Raw genomic sequence first — 26,052 nt, 5'->3', positions numbered from 1 at the left:
GCACAGACTCGGCGGGCCGAAGGGCCCGTTTACACGCCCTATCTCTAAACTGAATCTAAAGGTGGCTTTCTTTGTTCTTTATTTTTCCACAGTGGGAGCCAATCCAATACTTCAATAACAAGATCATCTGTGACCTTGTGGAACAAAAACACAAAGGAATTATCTCCATCCTGGTAAGAAACGTGCGGGCGGGCACGGTGGCGCAGCGGGTAGAGCTGCTGCCTCAGGGCGCCAGAGACCCGGGTTCCATCCTGACTACGGGTGCTGTCTGCACTGAGTCTGTACGCTCTCTAGGTAGGGTAAATTGGCAGAGCCTTTAACCCGGAATTGGGGAATCAAGGACAAGAGGACGTAGGTTTAAGTTGAGGGGGGAAAGATTTAATAGGAACCTGAGAGGCAATTTTTTTTACACAAAGGGAGTTGGGTGTATGGAACAAGCTGCCGAAGTTGAGGCTCATACAGTCACACTGTTTAAGAAACGGTTAGACAAGAACGTAGATAGGAAAGGTTTAGCGGGATACTGACCAAACGCAGGCAGGTGGGACTAGTGTAGATGGGGCATGTTGGTCAGCATGGGCAAGTTGGGCCGAAGGGCCAGTTTCCACGCTGTATGACTCTGTGACTCCCAGTAACAGAGGGTTTCCTCCAGGTGCTCCAGTTTCCTCCCATCATCGAAAGACGTGCGGGTTTGTAGGTTAATTGACTCCTGTAAATTGCCCCACAGAGTGCACGAAACAAAAGTGGCATAACGTTGACCTAGTGTACGGGGGGGATCGCTGGTCGACACGGAATCAGTGGGCCGTCAGTCAGAAACTAAACTGAACAGCCAGAGAGTAGTGCTGAACTACTATCTACCTACCTCAGACTATCTTTGATGGGACTTTGCTGGCTTTACCTTGCACTAAACGTCATTCCCTTATCGTGTATCTGCACACTGTGGACGGCTCGATTGTAATCATGTGTTGTCTTTCCGCTGACTGGGTAGCACGCAACAGAAGGTTTTCACTGTAACCTCGGTACGCGTGAAACATGTTCCCGACGTTGGGGGGAGTCCAGAAACCAGGGGCTACACACAGTTTAAGAATAAGGGGTAGGCCATTTAGAACGGAGATGAGGAAAAGCTTTTACACCCAGAGAGTCGTGAATCTGTGGAATTCTCTGCCTCAGAAGGCAGCGGAGGCCAATTCTCTGGATGCTTTCGAGAGAGAGTTAGATAGAGCTCTTAAGGATAGAGGAGTCAGGGGGTACGGGGAGAAGGCAGGAACGGGGTACTGATTGAGGATGATCAGCCATGATCGCAGTGAATGGTGGTGCTGGCTCGAAGGGCCGAATGGCCTCCTCCTGCACCTATTGTCTATTGTCTATTGGTATACGTGATAATAAACCGAACTGAACTGAGACTGAAACAAAAGTATAGGCGGGCTGGAGTGACCTTTTTTCTCTTCCCGTCAGGATGAAGAATGCCTGAGACCCGGAGAAGCCACGGACCTGACCTTTCTGGATCGGCTGGAGGAGAAAGTGCCAGCCCACCCTCACTTCCTGACGTACGTGGCTGTGCTGTGTGGGGACCACCGCCTTTGTTTAGCTTCGTCTGGTTTAGAGGTGCCCTGGTTTAGAGGTTTAGTCTAGTTTAGAGAGACAGCGCCGACCAGCGATCCCCGCACACTAACACTACCCTACGCACACTGAGGGACAATTGACAATTTATACCAAGCCAAATGGCCTACAAACCCGTACGCACTTGGAGTGTGGGAGGAAACCTGAGCACCCGGGGAAAACCCACGCAGGTCACGGGGAGAACGAACCAGCACCGTACAGTCAGCGCCCGCGGTCAGGATGGAACCCGGGTCTCTGGCGCCGCGAGGCAGCGACTCTACCGCTGCGCCACCTAGAACAGAAAGTTCTGTTGATTTTCGCGATGGGGATAAACCACCTTGTTCGGCACGGTGGCGAGGCGGTAGAGTTGCCGCCTCACAGCGCCGGAGACCCGGGTTCGATCCAGACCACGGGTGCTGTCTGTACAGAGTTTGTATGTTCTCCCCGTGACCTACGTGGGGTTTCTCCGAGGTCTTCGGCTTCCTCCCATACTCCAAACACGTGCAGGTTTGTAGATTAATTGGCTTTGATAAAAATATGTAAATGTAAAATTGTCCCAATAGACAATAGGTGCAGGAGGAGGCCATTCGGCCCTCCGAGCCAGCACCGCCATTCAGTGTGATCACGGCTGATCATTCTCAATCAGTACCCCGTTCCTGCCTTCTCCCCATACCCCCTGACTCCGCTATCCTTAAGAGCTCTATCTAGCTCTCTCTTGAATGCATTCAGAGAATTGGCCTCCACTGCCTTCTGAGGCAGAGAATTCCACAGATTCACAACTCTCTGACTGACCTAACTTGTGTAGGATAGTGTTAGTGTGCCAGGATCGCTGGTCGGCACGGACTCGGCCGGCCGAAGGGCCTGTTTCCGCGCTGTGTCTCTAAACTAAATTAAAACTATGTGGCCAACATTGCCCAGCCTTGGGACGAGCTAACCTTCAATTGAGCGGCGTTGATTTTAATTTAGGGTCTGTAATCCATCGAAGGTTACCTTTGCTGTCTTTTGATTTGCAGACACAAGTTGGCCGATCAGAAGACAAGGAAGACCATGAATAGGGGTGACTTCAGGCTGCTACACTACGCAGGAGAAGTCACTTACAACGTAACAGGTGAGTCGCCGAAATGTGTAGGAAGGAACTGCAGATGCTGGTTTAAACCGAAGATAGACACAAAATGCCGGAGGAACTCAGCGGGACAGGCTGCATCCCTGGGGAGAAGGAATGGGTGGCGTTTCGGGTCGAGACCTTTCTTCTAACCTACAAACCTGCACGTCTTTGGGATGTTAGTTAGTCAGGAAGTTAGTTAACCCGATTAGGTTAAACGTTTGGTTTAGATTTAGAGATACAGCACGGAAACAGGCCCTTCGGCCCACCGAGTCCGCGCCGACCAGCGATCCCCGCACACTAACATCATCCTCCACACACTGGGAACATTTTTACATTTACACCAAGCCAATTAACCTACAAACCCGTGCGTCTTTGGAGTGCGGGAGGAAACCGGAGATCGTGGAGAAAACCCACGCGGGTCACGGGGAGAACGTGCAAACTCCGTACAGACGGCGCCCGTGGTCAGGATGGAACCCGTGTCTCTGGCGCTGCGAGGCAGTAACTCTGCCGCTGCGCCACCGTGTCGCCTAGTATTCTAAGAGGATATATCTCTTTTCCCCTCTTTCAGGGTTTCTGGATAAGAATAACGACCTCTTGTACAGGAATCTCAAAGAGGTAAGCTCGACTCACAAAAATGCTGGGATTTTGTTAAGGGCACAGAGAAGATTTACGAGGATGAACCAAGACTCGAGGGGCCGAGCTACAGGGAGAGGTTGGGCAGGCTGGGACTCGATTCCTTGGAGCGCAGGAGGACGAGGGGGGATCTGAGAGAGGTGTACAAGATCGTGAGAGAAATGCCTCAGGTCTTTTACCCAGATCAGGGGCGTCAAGAACCAGGTGACAGGTTTAAGGTGAATGGGGGGGGGGGGGGGAATAGATTTAATAGGAACCATAGGGTGGTGGGTGGGTGGATGGAACGAGCTGCCGGAGGAAGTAGTTGAGGCTGGGACTATCACAAAGTTTAAAAGACATTTGGACAGCTACATGGATAGGACAGGTTTAGAGGGATATGGGCCAAACGCAGGCAGGTTGGACTGGTGTAGCTGGGACATGTTGGTCAGCGTGGGCAAGTTGGGCAATGGGCCAACTGTTTCCCCACTTTGTGACTATGAGCTGGGAGATTAGAACTGCACGTTGTACTCTAGGTGTGGTCTCACCAATGACTAGTACAGCTGTATCATGATGTACCAACATCTGTACTCAAAACCCTTCCCAATGAAGGCAGGTGTTCCTTCTTGACCACCTTAATGATTAGTGTGGGTGTCAGGGGTTATGGGGAGAAGGCAGGAGAATGGGGTTAGGAGGGAGAGATAGATCAGCCATGATTAGGGTTGCCAACTAGGGTTGCCCGTATTAGCCGGGACATCCTGTATTTTGGGCTAAATTGGTTTGTCCCATACGGGACCGCCCTTGTCCCGTTTTAGGCCCGGAGGCCGCTGTAGGCCCGGACACTGTAGGCCCGGGGGCCGCTGTAGGCTCGGACAGTGTAGGCCCAGGGGCCGCTGTAGGCCTGGACAGTGTAGGCCCAGGGGCCGCTGTAGGCCCGGACACTGTAGGCCCGGACACTGTAGGCCCGGACACTGTAGGCCCGGACACTGTAGGCCCGGACACTGTAGGCCCGGACACTGTAGGCCCGGACACTGTAGGCCCGGACACTGTAGGCCCGGACACTGTAGGTCCGGAGGCCACTGTAGGTCCGGAGGCCACTGTAGGCCCGGACACTGTAGGTCCGGAGGCCACTGTAGGCCCGGACAGTGTAGGTCCGGAGGCCACTGTAGGCCCGGACAGTGTAGGCTAATGGAGTGTGTTCGGGAAGCAGGGCCGAGTGTGTTCGCCGAACGGAGGTTGCGTAGCAACCCGCCTCCCGGCCCGGGCAGCCGCCATTGGTGGAGCGGGAGCACGTGGCCGCAGGCTGGGTGAGGTCACGTGGGGCGCGGGGCGGCGACATCAACTTTTGCCCCTTATTTGGGAGTTAGAAAGTTGGCAACCCTAGCCATGATTGAATGGCGGAGTAGACTTGATGGGCCGAATGGCCTAATTCTTCTCCTATCACTTATGAACCACCTTCTCCACCTGACGTGCAGGAGATCTGACATCTTGTTGAACGCAGCAATTGTGGGCCAAAGGGCCTGTTCCTGTACTGTATTGCTCCATGTTCGATGATCTAAATCTGTCTCTGTCTCTCGAATATCAGGTGATGTGTGGCTCCACTAACTTCATAGTTAAGGACTGTTTTATCATGTCTGAACTAGACACAAAGAAAAGACCTGAGACGGTGAGTAACAATTACACTGTATGGTACGGTACTTTGTCACATGTACCGAGGTACAGTGAAATTCATTGTCGTAATACAGTTCAGTACAAGTATCACTCTACGTAAGCACTGAGACACATCTTAGATAAGTTAGATAGAGCTCTAGGGGTTAGTGGAATCAAGGGATATGGGGAGAAGGCAGGCACGGGTTACTGATTGTGGATGATCAGCCATGATCACAATGGATGGCGGTGCTGGCTCGAAGGGCCGAATGGCCTCCTCCTGCACCTATTTTCTATGTTTCTATGAGTATCTCAGGGACTGTACAAGGGTTCAGCAGTGGTACCCTGAGACAGTGTACAGAGTCGCCAGTTATGGCGCCATTTCCAAGTCCCAGTTGTTGTAAGTGCAGGGTTCTTGACCCGACCGTGAAGGCCCCGTGGTCATGGCGACATTGCAGGGTCGGCCGGACCAAGCATAGGCGTGGTGTCCTCCGCCGCTGCTCCACCGCTGTAGGCCGCGTGCGGTCCGCGCGCTAGGCCTCTTGGAGCGGAACCCGGTCCAGCCGAGCCCCAGGCTGCTGCAGGGCCTCCAGAGAGTCACGCGTCGAGAGCGTTTTACCGTCGTGTGTCCCGAAACATAGCTCACTGCAGCCTACCAGCTCCACCATGGTCAGCGAGAATGTTCTCGGTAATGGCAGCCATTTTCACTCAGGGTTTTGGAGTCGATAGTCTATGGTTCAATGGAGCTTTATTTGTGATACCTGCAGCTTCACAGTGAAATACAGTTTGCAAATTTACACATGCGCGTGCCGCCATGTTTTGGCGCCATTATCCAAAGTCCGGTCGGCCCAGGCACTTGATGCACTTGAGCAGTTCCCGCGAACCGATGTCCCTCTCCCCTCCCCTCTCCCCTCCCCTCCCCTCCCCTCTCTTCCCCTCTCCCCTCCCCTCCCCTCTCCCCTCCCCTCCCCTCCCCTCTCCCCTCCCCTCCCCTCCCCTCCCCTCCCCTCCCCTCCCCTCCCCTCCCCTCCCCTCCCCTCCCTTCCCCTTCCCTCTCTCTTCCCCTCTCTTCCCCTCTCCCTTCGGGAGAAGGCAGGAGAATGGGGTTAGGCGGGAGAGATAGATCAGCCATGATTGAATGGCGGAGAAGACTTGATGGGCCGAATGGCTTAATTTCTACCCCTATCACTTATGACCTTAGAACCTTAGCTCTGCTGAGCTAACTTCTTGACATCGGCGAAACCAAACGCAGGCTCGGCAAATCGTTTCGCTCAACACCTTCGCTTCAGTCCGCCTTAACCAACCTGATCTCCCGGTGGCTGAGCACTTCAACTCCCCCTCCCACTCCCAGTCTGACCTTTCTGTCATGGGCCTCCTCCAGTGCCATAGTGAGGCCCGCCGGAAATTGGAGGAACAGCACCTCATATTTCGCTTGGGCAGCTTGCAGCCCAGTGGTATGAACATTGACTTCTCCAACTTTAAATAGTTCCTCTGTCCCTCTCTTCCCCTCCCCCTTCCCAGATCTCCCTCTATCTTCCTGTCTCCACCTATATCCTTCCTTTGTCCCGCCCCCCCCCCCCCCCCCCCCCTGACATCAGTCTGAAGAAGGGTCTCGACCCCAAAACGTCACCCATTCCTTCTCTCTGGAATTTAGAAGGATGAGAGGAGATCTTATCGAAACGTATAAGATTGTTAAGGGGTTGTGACACGTTAGAGGCAGGAAACATGTTCCCAATGTTGGGGGAGTCCAGAACCAGGGGCCACAGTTTAAGAATAAGGGGTAGGCCATTTAGAACTGAGATGAGGAAAAAACTTTATCAGTCAGAGTTGTGAATCTGTGGAATTCTCTGCCTCAGAAGGAAGTGGAGGCCAATTCTCTGAATGCGATTCAAGAGAGAGCTGGATAGAGCTCTTAAGGATAGCGGAGTCAGTGGGTATGGGGGAGAAGGCAAGAACGGGGTACTGAATTGAGAATGATCAGCCATGATCACATTGAATGGTGGTGCTGGCTCGAAGGGCCGAATAGCCTCCTCTCTGCACCTATTGTCTATTGTCTAGTCCGCTTTAACCAACCTGATCTCCCGGTGGCTGAGCAATTCAACTCCCCCTCCCACTCCCAGTCTGACCTTTCTGTCATGGGCCTCCTCCAATGCCATAGTGCGGCTCACCGGAAATTGGAGGAACAGCACCTCATATTTCGCCTGGGCAGCTTACAGCCCAGTGGTATGAAACATTGACTTCTCCAACTTTAGATAGTTCCTCTGTCCCTCTCTTCCCTCCCCCCTTCCCAGATCTCCCTCTGTCTTCTCGTCTCCACCTATATCCTTCCTTTGTCCCGCCCCCCCTGACATCAGTCTGAAGAAGGGTCTCGACCCCGAAACGTCGCCCATTCCTTCTCTCCCGAGATGCTGCCTGACCCGCTGAGTTACTCCAGCACTTTTGTGAATAAATACCTTCAATTTGTACCAGCATCTGCAGTTATTTTCTTACACTTAGCTCTGCTGACGGTTAGTGTGTGTCTTTCTCCTGGAGTAGGTGGCCACACAATTCAAGTACAGTTTGGCGGGCCTGATTGATATCTTGATGTCCAAGGAGCCTTCCTACGTCCGATGCGTCAAACCCAATGACGGCAAAGAGCAGAGCCAGGTACGTGACCAACCTGGGGGCAGCGGGCAAGAGGCCGGTAAAATGTTGGCGCGTTGAACACGTCCGTGGTCCTCGGTCCCCCCTCGTCTTCCTCATCTCACGAGGACCTGACACTGTCTTAGTCCTTTCAGCTTTAGAGGCACAGCGTGGAAACGGGCCCTTCGGCCCACTGGCTCCGTGCCGACCACCGGCGATCACTCACACACACTAGAGCCACCCTACACACACCAGGGACAATCTACAACTGTACCAAGCCAATTAACCTACAAACCTGAAGACAGACACACAACGCTGGAGTAACTCAGCGGGACGGGCAGCATCTCTGGAACGAAGGAATGGGTGACGTTTTCGGGTCGAGACCCTTGGTCTGAAGAAGGGTCGCGACCCGAAAACGTCACCCATTCCTTCCCTCCAGAGATGCTGCCCGTCCCACTGAGTTACTCCAGCATTTTGTGTCTGCCTTCAGTTGAAACCAGCACCTGCAGTTCCTCCCTGCACTGGTAACCACGCGTGGAGTCTCTTGCCCAGGGTGGTAGAGTCGAGGATCAGAGGATGCAGTTTTAAGGAGAGGGGGAGAGAGATTATAGGAGCGCCAGGGCTACCATTGTCACACAAAGGGTGGTGGGTGTATGGGACGAGCTGCCGGGAGAGGTCCATGTTTCCCAGAGGTGCTGCTTGACTCGCGGCGTTCCTCCGGCACTTTGTGATTTATTTTGTAAACCGGCATCTGCACTTCCTTGTTCCTGCGGAAACTAATTTATTCCCCTTCTCTTCATTCCAAATCCTCTCCCCCTCCCTTTCCACCTCCCCCCTCCCTGCGCCCCTCCCCCTCCCTTTCCACCTCCCCCCTCCCTGCGCCCCACCCCCCCCTCTCCTTCCACCCTCTCCCCTCTCTCCTTCCACCCTCCCCTCTCTCCTTCCACCCTCTCCCCTCTCTCCTTCCACCCCCTCCCCTCTCTCCTTCCACCCTCTCCCCTCTCTCCTTCCACCCTCTCCCCTCTCTCCTTCCACCCCCTCCCCCCCTCTCCTTCCACCCTCTCCCCTCTCTCCTTCCACCCCCTCCCCCCCTCTCCTTCCACCCTCTCCCCTCTCTCCTTCCACCCCCTCCCCTCTCTCCTTCCACCCCCTCTCTCCTTCCACCCCCTCCCCTCTCTCCTTCCACCCTCTCCCCTCTCTCCTTCCACCCTCTCCCCTCTCTCCTTCCACCCCCTCCCCTCTCTCCTTCCACCCCCTCCCCTCTCTCCTTCCACCCTCTCCCCTCTCTCCTTCCACCCCCTCCCCTCTCTCCTTCCACCCCCTCCCCTCTCTCCTTCCACCCTCTCCCCTCTCTCCTTCCACCCTCTCCCCTCTCTCCTTCCACCCCCTCCCCTCTCTCCTTCCACCCCCTCCCCTCTCTCCTTCCACCCTCTCCCCTCTCTCCTTCCACCCTCTCCCCTCTCTCCTTCCACCCTCTCCCCTCTCTCCTTCCACCCCCTCCCCTCTCTCCTTCCACCCCCTCCCCCCCTCTCCTTCCACCCTCTCCCCTCTCTCCTTCCACCCCCTCTCTCCTTCCACCCCCTCCCCTCTCTCCTTCCACCCTCCTCTCTCCCTCTGTCACCACAGGCAGGTTTGACAACGTGCTGGTCAGGCATCAGGTGAAGTATCTCGGCCTCATGGAGCACCTGCGTGTCAGGCGGGCTGGATTCGCCTACCGCAGAAAGTTCGACGCCTTCTTGAAAAGGTGAGGGCTCCAGCCAAGCATGGCTGTTGAAATGGCTGTTTCGGGAGTGAAAGGCAGAGGGAGCACAGAGGTTGGGAGGTCGTGCATGCTGTAGTTGTACAAGGCCTTGGTGACGCTGCATTCAGAGTATTGTGCTCAGCTCTGGGCACCGTGTTGTAGGAGAGATGTTGTCAAGCTGGAAAGGGCGCAGAGAAGATTTACGAGGATGTTGCCAGGATTGGAGATGTTGCCAGGATACTTGTTTTGTTTGGAGGATGCAGACACTCTCTTACTCACACTACAGGCGGCTTGACTTACACTACAGGCAACTCACACTACAGGCAACTCACACTACAGGCAACTCACACTACAGGCAACTCACACCACAGGCAACTCACACCACAGGCAACTCACACTACAGGCAGCTCACACTACAGGGGGCTCACACTACAGGCAACTCACACCACAGGCAACTCACACTACAGGCAACTCACACTACAGGCATCTCACACTACAGGCAGCTCACACTACAGGCAACTCACACTACAGGCAACTCACACTAGGGGCTCACACTAGGGGCTCACACTACAGGCAACTCACACTACAGGCAACTCACACTACAGGCAACTCACACTAGGGGCTCACACTACAGGCATCTCACACTACAGGCAACTCACACTAGGGGTTCACACTACAGGCAACTCACACTACAGGCAACTCACACTACAGGCGGCTTGACTCACACTACAGGCAGCTCACACTACAGGCAGCTCACACTACATGGGGCTCACACTACAGGCAACTCACACTACATGGGGCTCACACTACATGGGGCTCACACTACAGGCAACTCACACTACATGGGGCTCACACTACAGGCAACTCACACTACAGGCGGCTTGACTCACACTACAGGCAGCTCACACTACAGGCAACTCACACTACAGGCAGCTCACACTACATGGGGCTCACACTACAGGCAACTCACACTACATGGGGCTCACACTACATGGGGCTCACACTACAGGCAGCTCACACTACAGGCAACTCACACTACAGGCAGCTCACACTACATGGGGCTCACACTACAGGCAACTCACACTACATGGGGCTCACACTACATGGGGCTCACACTACAGGCAACTCACACTACAGGCAACTCACACTACAGGCGGCTTACATAAACTCTCTCTTACGTAAACTCTCTCTCTTGCATAAATTCTCTCTTATATTAACTCTCTCCTACCGAAACTCTCTCTTAAATAAACACTCTCTTAAATAAACTCTCTCTTAAATAAACTCTCTCTTAAATAAACTCTCTCTTACATAAACTCTCTCTTAAATAAACTCTCTTAAATAAACTCTCTCTTACAGAAACTCTCGCTTACCGAAACTCTCTCTTAAATAAACTCTCTCTTACAGAAACTCTCTCTTACATAAACGCACTTACGTAAACCATTCTGCCCTCAGTCTCCAGTGCAATCACGACTGTTTTTGCACAGAGGTGGCGCAGCGGTAGAGTTGCTGCCTCACAGCGTCAGAGACCCGGTTCGATCCCGACCACGGCTGCTGTCCGTACGACGTTTGTACGTTCTGCCCGTGACCTGCGTGGGTTTTCCCTGGGTGCTCCAGTTTCCATCCACATACCAAAGCCTAAATATATACAGGGTTATAGATTAATTGGCTTTGGTTAAATTGTAAATTGTCCCTAGTGTGTGTAGGATAGTGTTAGTGTGCGGGGATCGCTGGTCGGCGCAGAGTCGGTGGGCCGAAGGGCCTGTTTCTGCGCTGTATCTCTAAACTAAACTGAACTAAATGAGCGTGGGAGGAAACCGGAGCACCCGGAGAAAACACAGGTGGTCACGGGGAGAACGTGCAAACTCCGTACAGACAGCGCCCGTGGTCAGGATTGAACCGGTGACCCTGGAGCTACGAGGCAGCAGCTCTACCGCTGCACCACCGTGCCGCCCCCAGGTGTTACTCTGGCACTTTGCGTCCTTCTTTGTACGGGAGGAGGAGGAGGCCATTCGGCCCTTTGAGCCAGCACCACCATTCAATGTGATCATGGCTGATCATTCTCAATCAGTACCCCGTTCCTGCCTTCTCCCCATACCCCCTGACTCCGCTATCCTTAAGAGTTCTATCTAGCTCTCTCTTGAATGCATTCAGAGAATTGGCCCCCACTGCCTTCTGAGGCAGAGAATTCCACAGATTCACAACTCTCTGACTGAAAACTTTTTCCTCATCTCTGTCCTAAATGGCCTACCCCTTATTCTTAAACTGTGTGGCCCCTGGTTCTGGACTCCCCCAACATTGGGAACATGTTTCCTGCCTCTAACGTGTCCAACCCCTTAATAATCTTATACGTTTCGATAAGATCTCCTCTCATCCTTCTAAATTCCAGCCTAGTCGCTCCAACTTCTGACAGTCCCGCCATTCCGGGATGACATGCTTCACATTGAGACGTTGATGTTCTTATCCTGCAGGTACAAAATGCTGTGCCCAGACACGTGGCCAAACTGGCATGGACCCGCATCACAGGGAGTTGAACAACTGGTGAAACATATTGGCTACAAGCAGGAAGAATACAAGATGGGAAAGTAAGATCATAAGGTCATAAGATCGCAAGTGATAGGAGCAGAATTAGGCCGTTCGGCCCATCAAGTCTACTCCGCCATTCAATCGAGGCTGATCTATCTCCCCCCCTCCTAACCCCACTCTCCTGCTTTTTCCCCGTTACCCCCTGACACCCGCACTGATCAAGAATCCATCTATCACGGCCTTAAATATATCCACCGACTTGGCCTCCACTGCCTTCTGTGGCAAAGAATCCCAACGATTCACCACCCTCTGACTAAAGAAATTCCTCCTCATCTCCTTCCTAAAAGAACGCCCTTTAATTCTGAGGCTGTGACCTCTAGTCCTAGACTCTCCCACTAGTCGAAACATCCTCTCCACATCCACTCTATCCAGGCCTTTCACTATTCTCTATTCACTAAGTGCAACATACCCTGTGTTTCTAACCAGTCGGTGGAAAGAGTATTAGGGCAGGACTGTGGCACAAAGGGTGGCGCAGCGGTAGAGTTGCTGCCCTACAGCGCCGGAGACCCGGGTTCGATCCTGACTACGGGTGCAGTCTGAACCGAGTTTGTGCGGGCGTTCCCCCCCCATGACCTGCGTGGGTTTTCTCCGGGTGCTCCGGTTTCCTCCCGCACTCCAAGGGCGTGCAGGATTGTAGGTTAATTGGCTTGGTAAAATTGTAAATCGTCTCCAGTGTGTGTAGGATAGTGTTAGTGCGCGGGGATCGCTGGTCGGCGCGGACTCGGTGGGACGAAGGAGCCGTTTCTTTCGCGCTGTGTCTCTAAACCCAACTAAAAAACTGAAATCAGCTTATTTTGTTTTACAGAACAAAGATATTTATTCGATTCCCAAAGACTTTATTTGCCACTGAAGATGCCTATCAAGCCAGCAAGAATGCCTTGGGTGAGAAGATGTGGGACTGACACAGAATGAAAGAATGGATCGACTGGGCTTATATTCATTGGAATTTAGAAGGACGAGAGGGGATCTTGTAGAAACATGTAAACTTCTTAAGGGATTGGACAGGGTAGATGCAGGATAAAAGATCCCCATGTTGGGGGAGTCCAGAACCAAGGGTCACAGTTTAAGAATAAGGAGTAGGCCATTTAGGACTGAGATGAGGAAAAACTTATCTTGGCCCAGAGAGTTGTGAATCTGTGGAATTCTCCGCCACAGAAGGCAGTGGAGGCCGATTCACTGGATGTGTTCAAGAGAGAGTTAGATTTAGCTGTTCGGGCTAATGGAATCAAGGGATATGGGGAGAGAGCAGGAACGGGGTACAGATTCTGGATGGTCAGCCATGATCATATTGAATGGCGGTGTGGACTCGAAGGGCCGAATGGCCTAATCCTGCACCTATTTTCTGTTTCTGTTTTTCCATCACTTCCCTCCGAAGATTGTTCCTTCAGCTGTTGAGATTTTGACTGAAATTTGCTGCCTAAAGCTCTCTGGGCTTTCTCGTCTGAGTTGCCCATCAGACATCTTTAACACTTTCTTTTGCTAAAATTAATGCAATTGCAAATCATTGTTGCTTATTTAGAGTTATAGAGCTATAGAGTGATACAGCGTGGAAACAGGCCCTTCGGCCCAACTTGCCCACACCGGCCAACATGCCCCAGCTACACCAGTCCCACCTACCTTGCGCTTGGTCCATATCCCTCCAAACCTGTCCTATCCATGTACCTGTCCAACTGTTTCTTAAATGTTGGGATAGTCCCAGCCTCGACTACCTCCTCTGGCAGCTCGTTCCATACACCCACCACCCTCTGCGTGAAAAATTTACCCCTCAGATTCCAATTGAATCTTTCCCCCTTCACCTTGAACCCATGTCCTCTGCTCCTCGATTCCCCTACTCTGGGCAAGAGACTCTGTGCGTCTACCCGATCTATTCCTCTCATGATTTTGCACACCTCTATGAGATCACCCCCTATCACATCCTCGAGAAGGGTATTGGAACTTTCCTGGGTGCCGTGGCTGTGAGGGACATCTCATTGTGTGCTTTCTTTCAGTTGCCAAGTTGCAGGCTAGATATAGAGGCAAGCTCCAGAGGGGAGAGTTTCAGAAGCAGAAAAAGGCAGGTAAGAGGAAATGTCTAAATGTCTAAATGTCTCCTTCCTTTTGCCTTAGTTTAGTTTAGAGATACAGCGCGGAAACAGGCCCTTCGGCCCACCAGGTCCGCGCCGACCAGCGATCCCCACACACTAGCATTATCCTACACGCACTAGGGACAATTTTTACATTTACCATGCCAATTAGCCTACGTCTTTTGGAGTGTGGAAGGAAACCGAAGATGTGGGAGAAAACCCACGCAGGTCATGGGGAGAACGTACAAACTCCGTACAGACAGCGCCCGTAGTCGGGATCGAACCCGGGTCTCCGGCGCTGCATTCGCTGTAAGGCAGCAACTTTACCGCTGCACCACCATGACCGGTTGAATCTTATCCAGGAACGTGAGCTCGGCAGGGCAGGGAGTGACCACTGTGTGAAGTCAGAGTAATCAATGTTCATACCGCTGGGCTGTGAGCTGCCCAAGTGAAATATGAGGTGCTGTTCCTCCAATTTGCGCTGGACCTCACTCTGACAATGGAGGAGGCCCAGGACAGAAAGGTCAGATTGGGAATGGGAAGGGGGGGGGGAAGTTAAAGTGTTTGGCAACCGGGAGATCAGGTAGGTTAAGGCGGACTGAGCGGAGGTGTTCAGCCAAACGATCGCCGAGCCTGCGCTTGGGTCTCGCCGATGTACAGGAGTCCACACCCGGAACAGCGGATACAGTAGATGAGGTTGGAGGAGGTGCAAGCGAACCCCTGCCCCACCTGAAAGGATCTCCGTTTGGTCTTGCTTGGAGACAAGTTGGGATGTGTTGAGGAACGGTTTCTCGACTGGCTGTCAAGTCTGGATCTATTTGGATAATTCTGGCGCGCTAGATAGAGCATAGAGGGAGTACAGAGAAGGTTCACCAGATTGATTCCTGGGATGGCAGCACTTTCATATGAAGAAAGACTGGATAGGCTCGGCTTGTACTCGCTGGAATTTAGAAGATTGAGGGGGGATCTTATAGAAACTTACAAAATTCTTAAGGGGTTGGACGGGCTAGATGCAGGAAGATTGTTCCCGATGTTGGGGAAGTCCAGAACAAGGGGTCACAGTTTAAGGATAAGGGGGAAGTCTTTTAGGACCGAGATGAGAAAGTCATTTTTCACACAGAGTGATGAATCTGTGGAATTCTCTGCCACAGAAGGTAGTTGAGGCTAGTTCATTGGCTATATTTAAGAGGGAGTTAGATGTGGCCCTTGTGGCTAAAGGGATCAGGGGGTATGGAGAGAAGGCAGGTACGGGATACTGAGTTGGATGATCAGCCATGATCATATTGAACGGCGGTGCAGGCTCGAAGGGCCGAATGGCCTACTCCTGTACCTATTTTCTATGTTTCTATGTTTCTAAAATGCTGAGGTAACTCAGCGGGACAGACAGGCAGCATCCCTGGAGAGAAGGAATGGGTGATGTTTCGGGTCGAGACCCTTCTTCATTCTGGTGGCCTGTTGGTTTTTTAGGCATAGTACACAGCGAATGGCAGGGGTCGGGAGGTGGGACCAGGAGGTGATACTGATGGTATTGATCCAACTAACGTTAGCGACACAAATTAAAACATTCACTGTTTTATTTGATTCTGATCACGGACTCTCGCTTGGCATTGTTCCGTTAGCTTAGTTTAGTTTCGTTTAGAGATACAGCGCGGAAACAGGCCCTTCGGCCCACCGAGTCCGCGCCGACCAGCGATCCCCGCACACTAACGCTATCCCACACACACACACACTGGGGACAATTTACATTTACGATTAATCTACAAACCCGCGCGTCTTTGGAGTGCGGGAGGAAACAGAAGGTCTCGGAGGAAACCCACGCAGGTCACGGGGAGAACGTACAAACTCCGTACGGACAGCGCCCGTAGTCGGGATGGAACCCAGGTCTCTGGCGCTGTGAGGCAGCAACTCTACCGCTGCACCACCGTGCCACATTAGTTGGGACCAGTGTCGCAGTGGTAATTGTTTAGGTGCCGGAGCTGTAGCTGCTGCCCGGGCGGCCGCTGTTAAATTCCCCGTCAGTTAAAATCCCCCGCTGTTTATTTTGACGTTTTTTTGTTACAGAGGGGCGCTCCGGTCAGCTACTGCACCCCTGGCTGGGAGAATATTCCCCAGAGGAACTGATCGTAGACTTGTTATTTTCCTACAGCGATCAAGATCGAGACCTGTTGGAGGGGAATTCAAGCACGACAGGACGCCGGGAAGAGAGCGTGGGCTGTAAAAGTCATCAAAAAGTACGTGGCCTGATCCTTAAACACCCCCCCCCCCCCGAATAAAAGGAAAGTAGACGCCAGATGCCGGAGTCACTCAGCGGGACAGGCAGCATCTCTGGAGAGAAGGAGTGGGCGACGTCTCGGGTCGAGACCCTTCCTCGGCCCATTCCTTCTCTCCAGAGATGCTGCCTTAAGGTTAATTGGCTTGGTGTAAGTGTAAGTTGTCCCTGGTGTGTGTGGGACAGGGTTAGGTGTGCTGGTCGGAGTGGACTCGATGGGCCGAAGGGCCTGCCTACAAACTGTATCTCTAAACGAAACGAAACCGACTTGTCAGATAGACTCACCACTGGCCTACGAGCAGTCTAATTTTGTGCCTGTGCCTATCTAAGTAAAGACAAATATTGGGTGTGAGTCGAGCCAGAAAATTCCAACTTGTATCTTTTTTTGACAGATTTATTAAAGGGTTCATGCTCAGAAATCAGCCTGTGTGCCCGGAGAATAAAGACTACCTGGCCTTCGCTCGATATAACTACCTGATGAACCTCAGGAAAAAGCTGCCAAAGAATCTTCTGGATAAAAAATCATGGCTCAAGCCTCCTGCCTTTCTGGCAACGGTAAGCTGGAGCCCTGGAGACAGAAGTTCCACACCCATTGCTTCACCTCAACTCATAGAGTGATAATTCCTATAGGTACAAAGAGATTGCTCTACCGGGAGCAAGCATGGATCACGAAGGGCCGAATGGCCTAATGAAAAGGAACCGCAGGTGCTGGTTATTACCAAAGATAGTCGCAACATGCTAGAGTAACATGGACTTGATCAGTACGGGTGTCAGGGGTTACGGGGAGAAGGCAGGAGAATGGGGTTAGGAGCAAGAGATGGATCAGCCATGATTGAATGGTGGAGTAGACCTGATGGGCCGAATGGCCTAATTCTGCTCCTATCACTTCTGAAGAAAGGTCCCAACCCGAAACGTCACCCTTCCATTTTCTCCAGAGAAGCTGCCTGATCCGCTGATAGGGGTGCCAACTATAGCACTCCCAATTACGGGACAAAGTGACGTCACCGACCCGCGCACGCCCCACCTCACCCAGCCAGCGGCCGCGTGCTCCTGCTCCACCAATGGTGGCCACCCCGGAGTCGGGTTGCTAGGCAACCTCCGTTAGGCGGCACCCGGGCCTACACTGTCCGGGCCTACACTGTCCAAAGGTCGGCACAGATTTTAACTAGCATCTGCAGATTTTTCCCTACCTACACTGTCCGAGCCTACAACGTCCGGGCCCACAGCGCTCCCCGGGCCTAATACGGGACAAGGCCGGTCCCGTACGGGACAAGCCAATTTAGCCCAAAATACGGGATGTCCCGGCTAATACGGGACTGTTGGCAACCCCACCCGCTGAGTTACTCCAGCATTTTGTGTCGATCCTGCCAACAGTTTGTTAGTTACATTTACACACAAGCTGCAGGTTCCCTCCCACCAATATTCATCTCTCTTTCATTGTAAATACAGAAATCGCTCAAAATTCGGAGTTTGTACGTTCTCCCCGTGACCTGCGTGGGTTTTTCCCGGGTGGTCCGGTTTTTCTTCCCACATCCCAAAGACGTGCAGGTTTGTAGGTTAATTGCCTTTGGTAAAATTGTAAGATTGTAACACACCCTGGTGTGTGTGTGGGACAGTGCTAGTGTACGGGGTGATGGCTGGTCGGCGCGGACTCGGTGGGCCGAAGGGCCTGTTATCTCTAAAGCCTAAAGTCTAAAGATTGAAGGGAAGAGTGGGATTCGCCTCCTGGTGGTTTGGCTGAAGAATTACAAGGGGAAGGCGAAGCCTCTGAGACCAAGACCACAGAGGTCATGAGCGATAGGAGCAGGATTAGGCCATTCGGCCCATCAAGTCCACTCCGTCATTCAATCACGCCTGATCTATCTCTCCCTCCTAACCCCATTCTCCTGCCTTCTCCCCGTAACCCCTGACAACAGAGACTGGCAGAGCATTTGCTTGACGTTTTGTTTCTGCAGGCCTCAGAGCTACTAAGGAAGCTACAAATGCGAACCCTGGTTCGGAAATACTGCAGGGGGATTACAGCCCAAAGAAAACTGCAGGTAAGTGCACTTTTTAAAGTGGTTTAGGTTCAGGTTTATTATGGTCACGTGTACCGAGGAATATTGGAAAGTACTCCTTCCTTTTAACCAAAAATAACTTACTCAATTATTTACGACAATATTGTACAGTACGAAACAAATCAAAATAAAACCCACCAGCATAACACAAGTCAGACAAATGTTCTTCAACACTAATTGTAGGAAAATAACTGCAGATGCTGGTACAAATCGAAGGTATTTATTTACAAAATGCTGGAGTAACTCAGCGGGTCAGGCAAGTCAAGTCAAGTCAAGTCAAATTTATTTGTCACATACACATACACGATGTGCAGTGAAATGAAAGTGGCAATGCCTGCGGGTTGTGCACAAAAAGAATTACAGTTACAGCATATAAATAAAGTTAATAAGTTACTATTAGTGTCGACAAAAATTTAGTCTCTGGGGTTATAAAAGTTGACAGTCCTGATGGCCTGTGGGAAGAAGCTCCGTCTCATCCTCTCCGTTTTCACAGCGTGACAGCGGAGGCGTTTGCCTGACCGTAGCATCTGGAACAGTCCGTTACTGGGGTGGCAGGGGTCCCTCATGATCTTGCTTGCTCTGGATCTGCACCTCCTGATGTATAGGTCCTGCAGGGGGACGAGTGTAGTTCCCATGGTGCGTTCTGCCGAACGCACTACTCTCTGCAGGGCCATCCTGTCCTGGGCAGAGCTGTTCCCAAACCAGACTGTGATGTTGCCGGACAGGATGCTCTCTACAGCCCCAGAGTAGAAGCAATGAAGGATCTTCAGAGACACTCTGAATTTCCTCAGCTGTCTAAGGTGGTAAAGGCGCTGCTTAGCCTTACCCACCAGTGCGGCAATGTGCGTTGCCCACGTCAGATCCTCTGCGATGCGGACTCCCAAGTATTTAAAACTGCTCACCCTATCCACAATAGACCCATCTATCTCCAGTGGCGTGTACGTCCTTGGATGTTTAGCCCTTCTGAAGTCCACAATCAGCTCCTTTGTTTTAGTGACATTCAAGAGGAGGCTATTGTCCTGACACCAGAGTGCCAGATCAGCCACCTCCTCCCGGTAGGCCTTCTCATCGTTGTTGGAGATCCGGCCCACCACCACAGTGTCATCAGCAAACTTGATGATGGAGTTTGAGCTGAACCTGGCCCCACAGTCATGTGTGTACAGGGAGTACAGTAGGGGGCTAAGGACGCAGCCCTGGGGGGATCCTATGTTCAGGGTGAGGGAGCTAGATGTGTGTTCCCCCATCCTGACCACTTGGGGCCTGGCGGTGAGAAAGTCCAGGACCCAGGCACACAGAGGGGTGCTAAGCCCCAGTTCCATCAGCTTCTCAACCAGTCTGCTGGGGACTATTGTGTTGAATGCTGAAGGCAGCATCTCAGGAGAGAAGGAATGGGCGACGTTTCGGGTCGAGACCCTTCTTCAGACTGATCAAATATTCTTCAATGCTAATTAGACTGTTATACAACTATGTCACCATCCTTATTTATTATGGATGCATTCCACACCCCCCCCCCCACCGCCGTGCCCAGCGGTCCCGGAAGAAAAGTTCTCCTTGGGACCTGCGTGGGTTTTCCCCAGGTGCTCCGGTTTCCTCCCACATCCCAAAGCTCAGCGGGTTTGCAGGTTAGACGTGCCCTCTGTAGATTGCCCTCAGAGGTGTGTAGGGAGTGGATGCAAAGATGTGTGGGTTTGCCCCTCGGGCGGTCACGGTGGCGCAGTGGTAGAGTCGCTGCCTCACGGCGCTTGCAGCACCAGAGCACCGGGTTCGATCCCGACCACGGGCGCTGCCTGTACGGAGTTTGTACCTTCTCCCCGTGACCTGGGGTGGATTTTCTCCGAGATCAGTTGTACATGGCCCTAGTGAGACCGCGCCTGGAGTACTGTGTGCAGTTTTGGTCTCCAAATTTGAGGAAGGATATTCTTGCTATTGAGGGCGTGCAGCGTAGGTTTACTAGGTTACTTCCCGGAATGGCGGGACTGTCGTATGTTGAAAGACTGGAGCGACTAGGCTTGTATACACTGGAATTTAGAAGGATGAGAGGGGATCTTATCGAAACATATAAGGTTATTAAGGGGTTGGACACGTTAGAGGCAGGAAACATGTTCCAATGATGGGGGAGTCCAGAACCAGGGCCCACAGTTTAAGAATAAGGGGTAGGCCATTTAGAACGGAGATGAGGAAAAACTTTTTCAGTCAGAGAGTTGTAAATCTGTGGAATTCTCTGCCTCAGAAGGTAGTGGAGGCCAATTCTCTGAATGCATTCAAGAGAGAGCTAGATAGAGCTCTTAAGGATAGTGGAGTATGGGGAGAAGGCAGGAACGGGGTACTGATTGAGAATGATCAGCCATGATCACATGGCGGTGCTGGCTCGAAGGGCCGAATGGCCTCCTCCTGCACCTATTGTCTATTGTCCATTGTCTATTGAGACTCCGAATCAGGGTCAAAACAGAGGCAGGCACGGTGGCGCAGCGGGAGAGCTGCTGCCTTGCAGCGCCAGAGACCCGGGTTCGATCCTGACGACGGGCGTTCAGTTCAGTTCAGTTTAGTTTCCTCCCAACACTCCAAAGACGTGCAGGTTTGTAGGTTAATTGGCCTGGTGTAAGTGTAAATTGTCCCTAGTGTGTGTAGGATAGTGCTAGTGTGCGGGGATCGGCGGTCGGCACGGACTCGGTGGGCCGAAGGGCCTGTTTCCGCGCTGTATCTCCAAACTTAACTAAACTAAACGAATGGAACAATGCCAAGCGAGAGTCTGTGATCAGAATCGAATAAAACAGTTATTGTTGTAATTTGTGTTGCTAACGTTAGTTGGATCAATACCATTGGGCGGTCTTACCTCCTGTCCCACCACCAGTGTTAGCGTGCAGGGATCGCTGGTCGGTACGGAGTCAGTGGGCCGAAGGGCCTGTTTTCGCGCTGTATCTCTAAATCCAAACTTTATTTTGCATGCTATTCAATAAGATCAGAAATACTATATACGAATGCAAACAGATCAGATGTACCATGTCTAAACGAAGAAGGGTCTCGACCCAAAACGTCACCCAATCCTTCTCTCCAGAGATGCTGCCTGTCCCGCTGAGTTACTCCAGCATTTTGTGTCTAACTTTGGTAAATACAATCGGGTCAAACTCGAGCAAAGAGTGCAGAATATAGTTCTCTGCGTTGTAGCGCATCAGGTCCATTGGCAAAGTCCAATGTCCACAATCAGTCGAGTGTAGTTTATTGTCACGTGTACCGAGGTACAGTGAAAAGCTTTTGTTGCGTGCTAACCACTCAGCGGAAAGGCCATGCATGATTACAATCGAGCCGTTCACAGTGTACAGATGCAGGAGAAAGGGAATAATGTTTAGTGCAAGATAAAGTCCAGTAAAGTCTGATTAGAGACGAGTCTGAAGAAGGGTCTCAACCTGAAACGTCACCCATTCCTTCTCTCCAGAGATGCTGCCTGACCCGCTGAGTTACTCCAGCACTTTGTGATGTCTCCAATGAGGATCTAATAAAACAGTCTATTTACTTAAAGTGTTTCACAAGATCGTAACAAGTGATAGGAGTAGAATTAGGCCATTCGGCCCATCAAGTCTACTCCGCCATTCAACCATGGCTATTCTATCTCTCCCTCCTATCCCCATTCTCCTGCCTGTACGTTTCAATGAGGTCCCCCCTTCATCCTTCTAAACTCCAGCGAGTACAGGCCCAGTGCCGACAAACGCTCGTTAACCCATTCATTCCCGGGATCATTCTTGTAAAACCTCCTCTGGACCCTCTCCAGAGCCAGCACGTCCTTCCTCAGTTACACGGTGCCCAGAATTGCTCACAAGATTCCAGATGCGGCCTAACCAGCGCCTCGTAGAGGAGCCTAGAGCATCACGTCAATGTGTGCAAGCCCTCTCGAAATAAATGCCAATGTTTCGTCAGATGCAGCAGAAGGTTGTGGCGAGCACGCTGTTCAAGGGGAAGAAGGATGGTTATCTCCAGAGTGTGACCAAGCCCTTCAGTGACAGTCGACTGCGTAAGTACAGCACTCACTATGTCCACTGAAACGGCCACTAAATCCACCGTCTCTCTCCCACTGCCCACCCTTCTACACCGTGTAGCGGCCCGCAAAGCCCGGCGCATCCACCGTAGTCCCCGGCGTAGCTGGTAACCCCGCCCCAAGGCTTGCCGGCCGGTCAGTCGGCGTAACCGGGAGGGAGCCACTGGGGACGTGGGGCGCGAGGAGCAAGGGCTGGCGGTAGGAGTGTGAGCTGCAGGCTTCGAGGTTGGCTGCAGGGGGCGCCCCCGAGACACAGAGATGGCCGGGAGAGGAGAGAGAAGAGAGGAGAGAGGGGAGAGGGGAGAGGGGAGGGGTGAGGAGAGGGGAGGGGAGAGGAGAGGAGAGGGGAGAGGAGAGGAGAGGGGAAGCCAGATCACAGGAACAACTCCGGTTTCGATCCCGACTACAGGTGCTGTCTGTACGGAGTTTGTACGTTCGCCCCGTGACCTGCGTGGGTTTTCTCCGGGTGCTCCGGTTTCCCCCCACACTCCAAAGACGTTGAGGTTTGTAGGTTCATTGGTTTCGGTTTAAAAAAATGGTAAATTGTCCCTAGTGAGTGTAGGATAGTGTAAGTGTGTGGGGATCGCTGGTCGGCGTGGACTCGGTGGGCTGAAGGGCCTGTTTCCTCGCTGTATCTCTAAACTAAACTAAACTAAACTATAAAGAATTTCACTGTGCAGTTGCAGATGTGACACATAAAGCTATTGACATCTTTTCTGCCCCGCAGGTGAGGAGGATATCAACCCCAAGGCTCGGCAGCTCATTCGTAACGAGAGAATGAAGGTGAGGTTCCTCCCATCTCGAGACACCACGGCAGGGCTGTCGGCATCAGGCGGGCAGCCACGCGCTGTCAGTGAGGTGTTGGGGTCATGGACGGTCAGGGTCACCGGTTGTCCAGGTATGGTTGCCAACTGTCCCGTAATAGCCGGGACATCCCGTTTTTTGGGCTAAATTGGTTTGTCCCGTACGGGTCCGCCCTTGTCACCTATTAGGCCCGAGGGGCGCTGTAGGCCCGGACAGTGTAGGCCCGGACAGTGTAGGCCCGGACAGTGTAGGCCCGGACAGTGTAGGCCCGGACAGTGTAGGCCCGGACAGTGTAGGCCCGGACAGTGTAGGCCCTCCTGTACGGGCTCCTCCTCCACACCCTGCACTTCCTCGCCCTGGTCCACCGTCCGGACACTAAGTGGCGGTCGGTGTTGCCTTCCGGTCGCGAGGGGGCCCCGCGGTGGGGGTCCCTCTACGCAGGGATTCTGCCCCTCTCCATCGGGGACCTGGGGTGGAGGGTATTGCACCGAGGACTCCCCTGCAACCTGTTCCTCGCGCGGTTCACAGACTCGCCAGCCGCCTGCCACTTTTGCGGGTTGGAAGAGTCTGTGTACTACGTGTACATGGAGTGTGTGAGGTTGCAGCCCCTGTTCCAATATCTAAAGGGGCTGCTCCTTGCTTTTTGGCTGCACTTTTCACCCACCATCCTCATCTTTGGACACCCTGTGCGTATGGGAGAGGGTGGGGAGAGGGGGGGGGGCTGAAGATGTCCTTATTGGTTTGCTCCTGGGCCTGGCCAAGCTGGCCATCCATGACTCACGGCGCCAGGTGGAAGAGGGCTCTGCCCGAGCCGGCTGCCTACCCCTTTTCCAGGGTTACGTCCGTGCCCGGGTGGTGTTGGAGAGGGGCCGCGCGCTGTCCACGGGCACCCTGGGGGTCTCCGGGACCGCTGGGCACCGCGGGGGATTGGATGTATCCTGGATGGGGATTGTAATATAATTGTATAATAGCTCCAATTGGTATATTTGTTTGTATAGTATTCTGGTGGTGGGTACTGTTTTGGTTTTATTGTATTGTATATATTATTTTAATATTTGAATAAATATTTTTGATTAAAAAAATGAATTAATTTAAAAAAAGACAGTGTAGACCCGGACGCTGTAGGCCCGGACAAAGTAGGCCAGGGGGCCTCTGTAGGCCCGGACAGTGGAGGCTAACGGAGTGTGTTCGTGGAGCGGGGCCGAGTGTGTTCACCTAATGGAGGTTGCATAGCAGCCCGTCTCCCGGCCCGGGCGGCCGCCATTGGTGGAGCAGGAGCACGTGGCCGCTAGCTGGGTGAGGTCAAATGGGACGCGGGGGCGGTGACGTCACCTTGTCCCTTATTTGGAAGTGAGAAAGTTGGCAACCCAATGTCCAAATGGCTGCAGCAAAGCAAGTTGGTGTTCACAGGTTTTTAAGGTGACACGGTGGCGCAGCGGTAGAGCAGCTGCCTCACAGCGCCAGCGACCAGGGTTCGGTCCTGACCACGGGTGCTGTCTGTACGGAGTTTGCACGTTCTCCCTGTGACCTGCGTGGGTTTTCTCTGAGATCTCCGGCTTCCTCCCACACTCCAAAGACGTGCGGGTTTGTCGGTTAATTTGGTTTTGGTATAAAGGTAAATTTTCCCGAGTGTGTGTAGGATAGTGTTAGTGCGCGGGCATCGCTGGTCGGCGCGGACTCGGTGGGCCGAAGGGCCTGTTTCCGCGCTGTATCTCTAAACTAAACTGAAATCTATCCTCCTTCATTTTCAGTACGGTGTTCCTGTAATTAAATACAACCGGAACGGCTTTAAACCCAGACCAAGGCAACTGCTCCTAATGCAGAACAAAGCCTACATCGTTGAAGAGGACAAAATCAAACAGAAGATCGAATACTCCACCCTCAAAGGTAATGGACTCCGATCAACACTATCATCAAACCATCATGGGCCATTGTGGACTCCGCCCTTATGGAGGTCATCTTTTGTCGGCCATGTTTTTTTCTGGCCTTTTCTCACCTCCCGATTATTCCTCCCTCCCCCCACCCACCCACCTCCCCCCACCCCACCACCCACCCACCCACCCCCCCCTCTATCTTTCAGTCTTAAGAAGGGGTCTGACCCTAAACGTCACCTAGTCCTTCTCTCCAGTGACGCTGCCTGACTCGTTGAGTTACTCCGGCACTTTGTGCCTATCTACTCTTTAAACCAGCATCTGCAGATCCTTCCTATCCATCAGCACACCTCAGATGGGTGGGTAAGCAAGATTTTAGATTTGAGAGGGGGATACAGGCCCTGCCGGCCCACCCAGCCCGCGACCCTATCCTGCACACACTGGGGACAATTTTACAATTTTACCGAAGCCAATTAACCTACAGACATGCACTTCTGTGGAGTGTGGGATGAAACCGGAGCATCATCTGTCAAAGGTTACAGGGAGAAGGCAGGAGAATGGGGTTGAGAGGGGAAAATAGATCTGCCATGATCTAATGGTGGGGCAGACTCAAATGTTTACAAGTCACAGGAGCAGAATTAGGCCTTCTGGGCCATCATGTCCACACCGCCATTCGATCATGACTGATCTATCTTTCAATCTCAACCCCATTCACCTGCCTTCTCCCCATAACCTTTGACAATCGTACTAATCAAAAACGGTGGCACAGCCTCACAGGCCCGAGCTCGAGCCTGACTACCGGTGCTTGTCCGTACGGAGTTTGTACGTTCACCCCGTGACCTGCGTGGGTTTTCTCCGAGATCTCCGGTTTCTTCCCACACTCCCACATTCGAACATTTGTGTTACTCCTGCACCTATTTGCTGCTAAACCTGCTAAAGACGTGCAGGTTTGTAGGTGAATTGGCTTGGTATAAATGTAAAATTGTCACTCGTGTGTGTAGGATAGTGTTAGTGTGCGGGGATCGCTGGTCGGCACGGACTCGGTGGGCCGAAGG

At 52.5% G+C, this 26,052-nt stretch overlaps 1 protein-coding gene across 2 annotated transcripts in view; it reads left to right on the top strand.

The window, feature by feature from the left end:
- myo1ha (myosin IHa) overlaps positions 1–26,052 on the top strand; it is a 55,000-nt gene that overhangs the window by 23,885 nt on the left and 5,063 nt on the right. Inside the window, exons 12-27 of one of the 2 annotated variants that reach the window (XM_078421906.1) lie at positions 93–173; positions 1,453–1,544; positions 2,610–2,704; positions 3,270–3,316; positions 4,896–4,976; positions 7,493–7,595; positions 9,203–9,323; positions 11,789–11,902; positions 12,709–12,785; positions 13,892–13,960; positions 16,113–16,197; positions 16,628–16,790; positions 18,191–18,274; positions 22,205–22,298; positions 23,050–23,105; positions 24,878–25,013. In XM_078421906.1, coding sequence (XP_078278032.1) covers positions 93–173; positions 1,453–1,544; positions 2,610–2,704; positions 3,270–3,316; positions 4,896–4,976; positions 7,493–7,595; positions 9,203–9,323; positions 11,789–11,902; positions 12,709–12,785; positions 13,892–13,960; positions 16,113–16,197; positions 16,628–16,790; positions 18,191–18,274; positions 22,205–22,298; positions 23,050–23,105; positions 24,878–25,013 — 1,498 coding nt within the window. Of the gene's footprint in view, positions 1–92; positions 174–1,452; positions 1,545–2,609; positions 2,705–3,269; positions 3,317–4,895; positions 4,977–7,492; positions 7,599–9,202; positions 9,324–11,788; positions 11,903–12,708; positions 12,786–13,891; positions 13,961–16,112; positions 16,198–16,627; positions 16,791–18,190; positions 18,275–22,204; positions 22,299–23,049; positions 23,106–24,877; positions 25,014–26,052 lie in introns of both variants that reach the window. The other variant, XM_078421905.1, reaches the window with a different exon arrangement.

Source organism: Rhinoraja longicauda, chromosome 25, assembly GCF_053455715.1.
Source record: "Rhinoraja longicauda isolate Sanriku21f chromosome 25, sRhiLon1.1, whole genome shotgun sequence".
NCBI lineage: Eukaryota > Metazoa > Chordata > Chondrichthyes > Rajiformes > Arhynchobatidae > Rhinoraja > Rhinoraja longicauda.
This window is presented reverse-complemented; position numbering and strand designations above follow the sequence as displayed.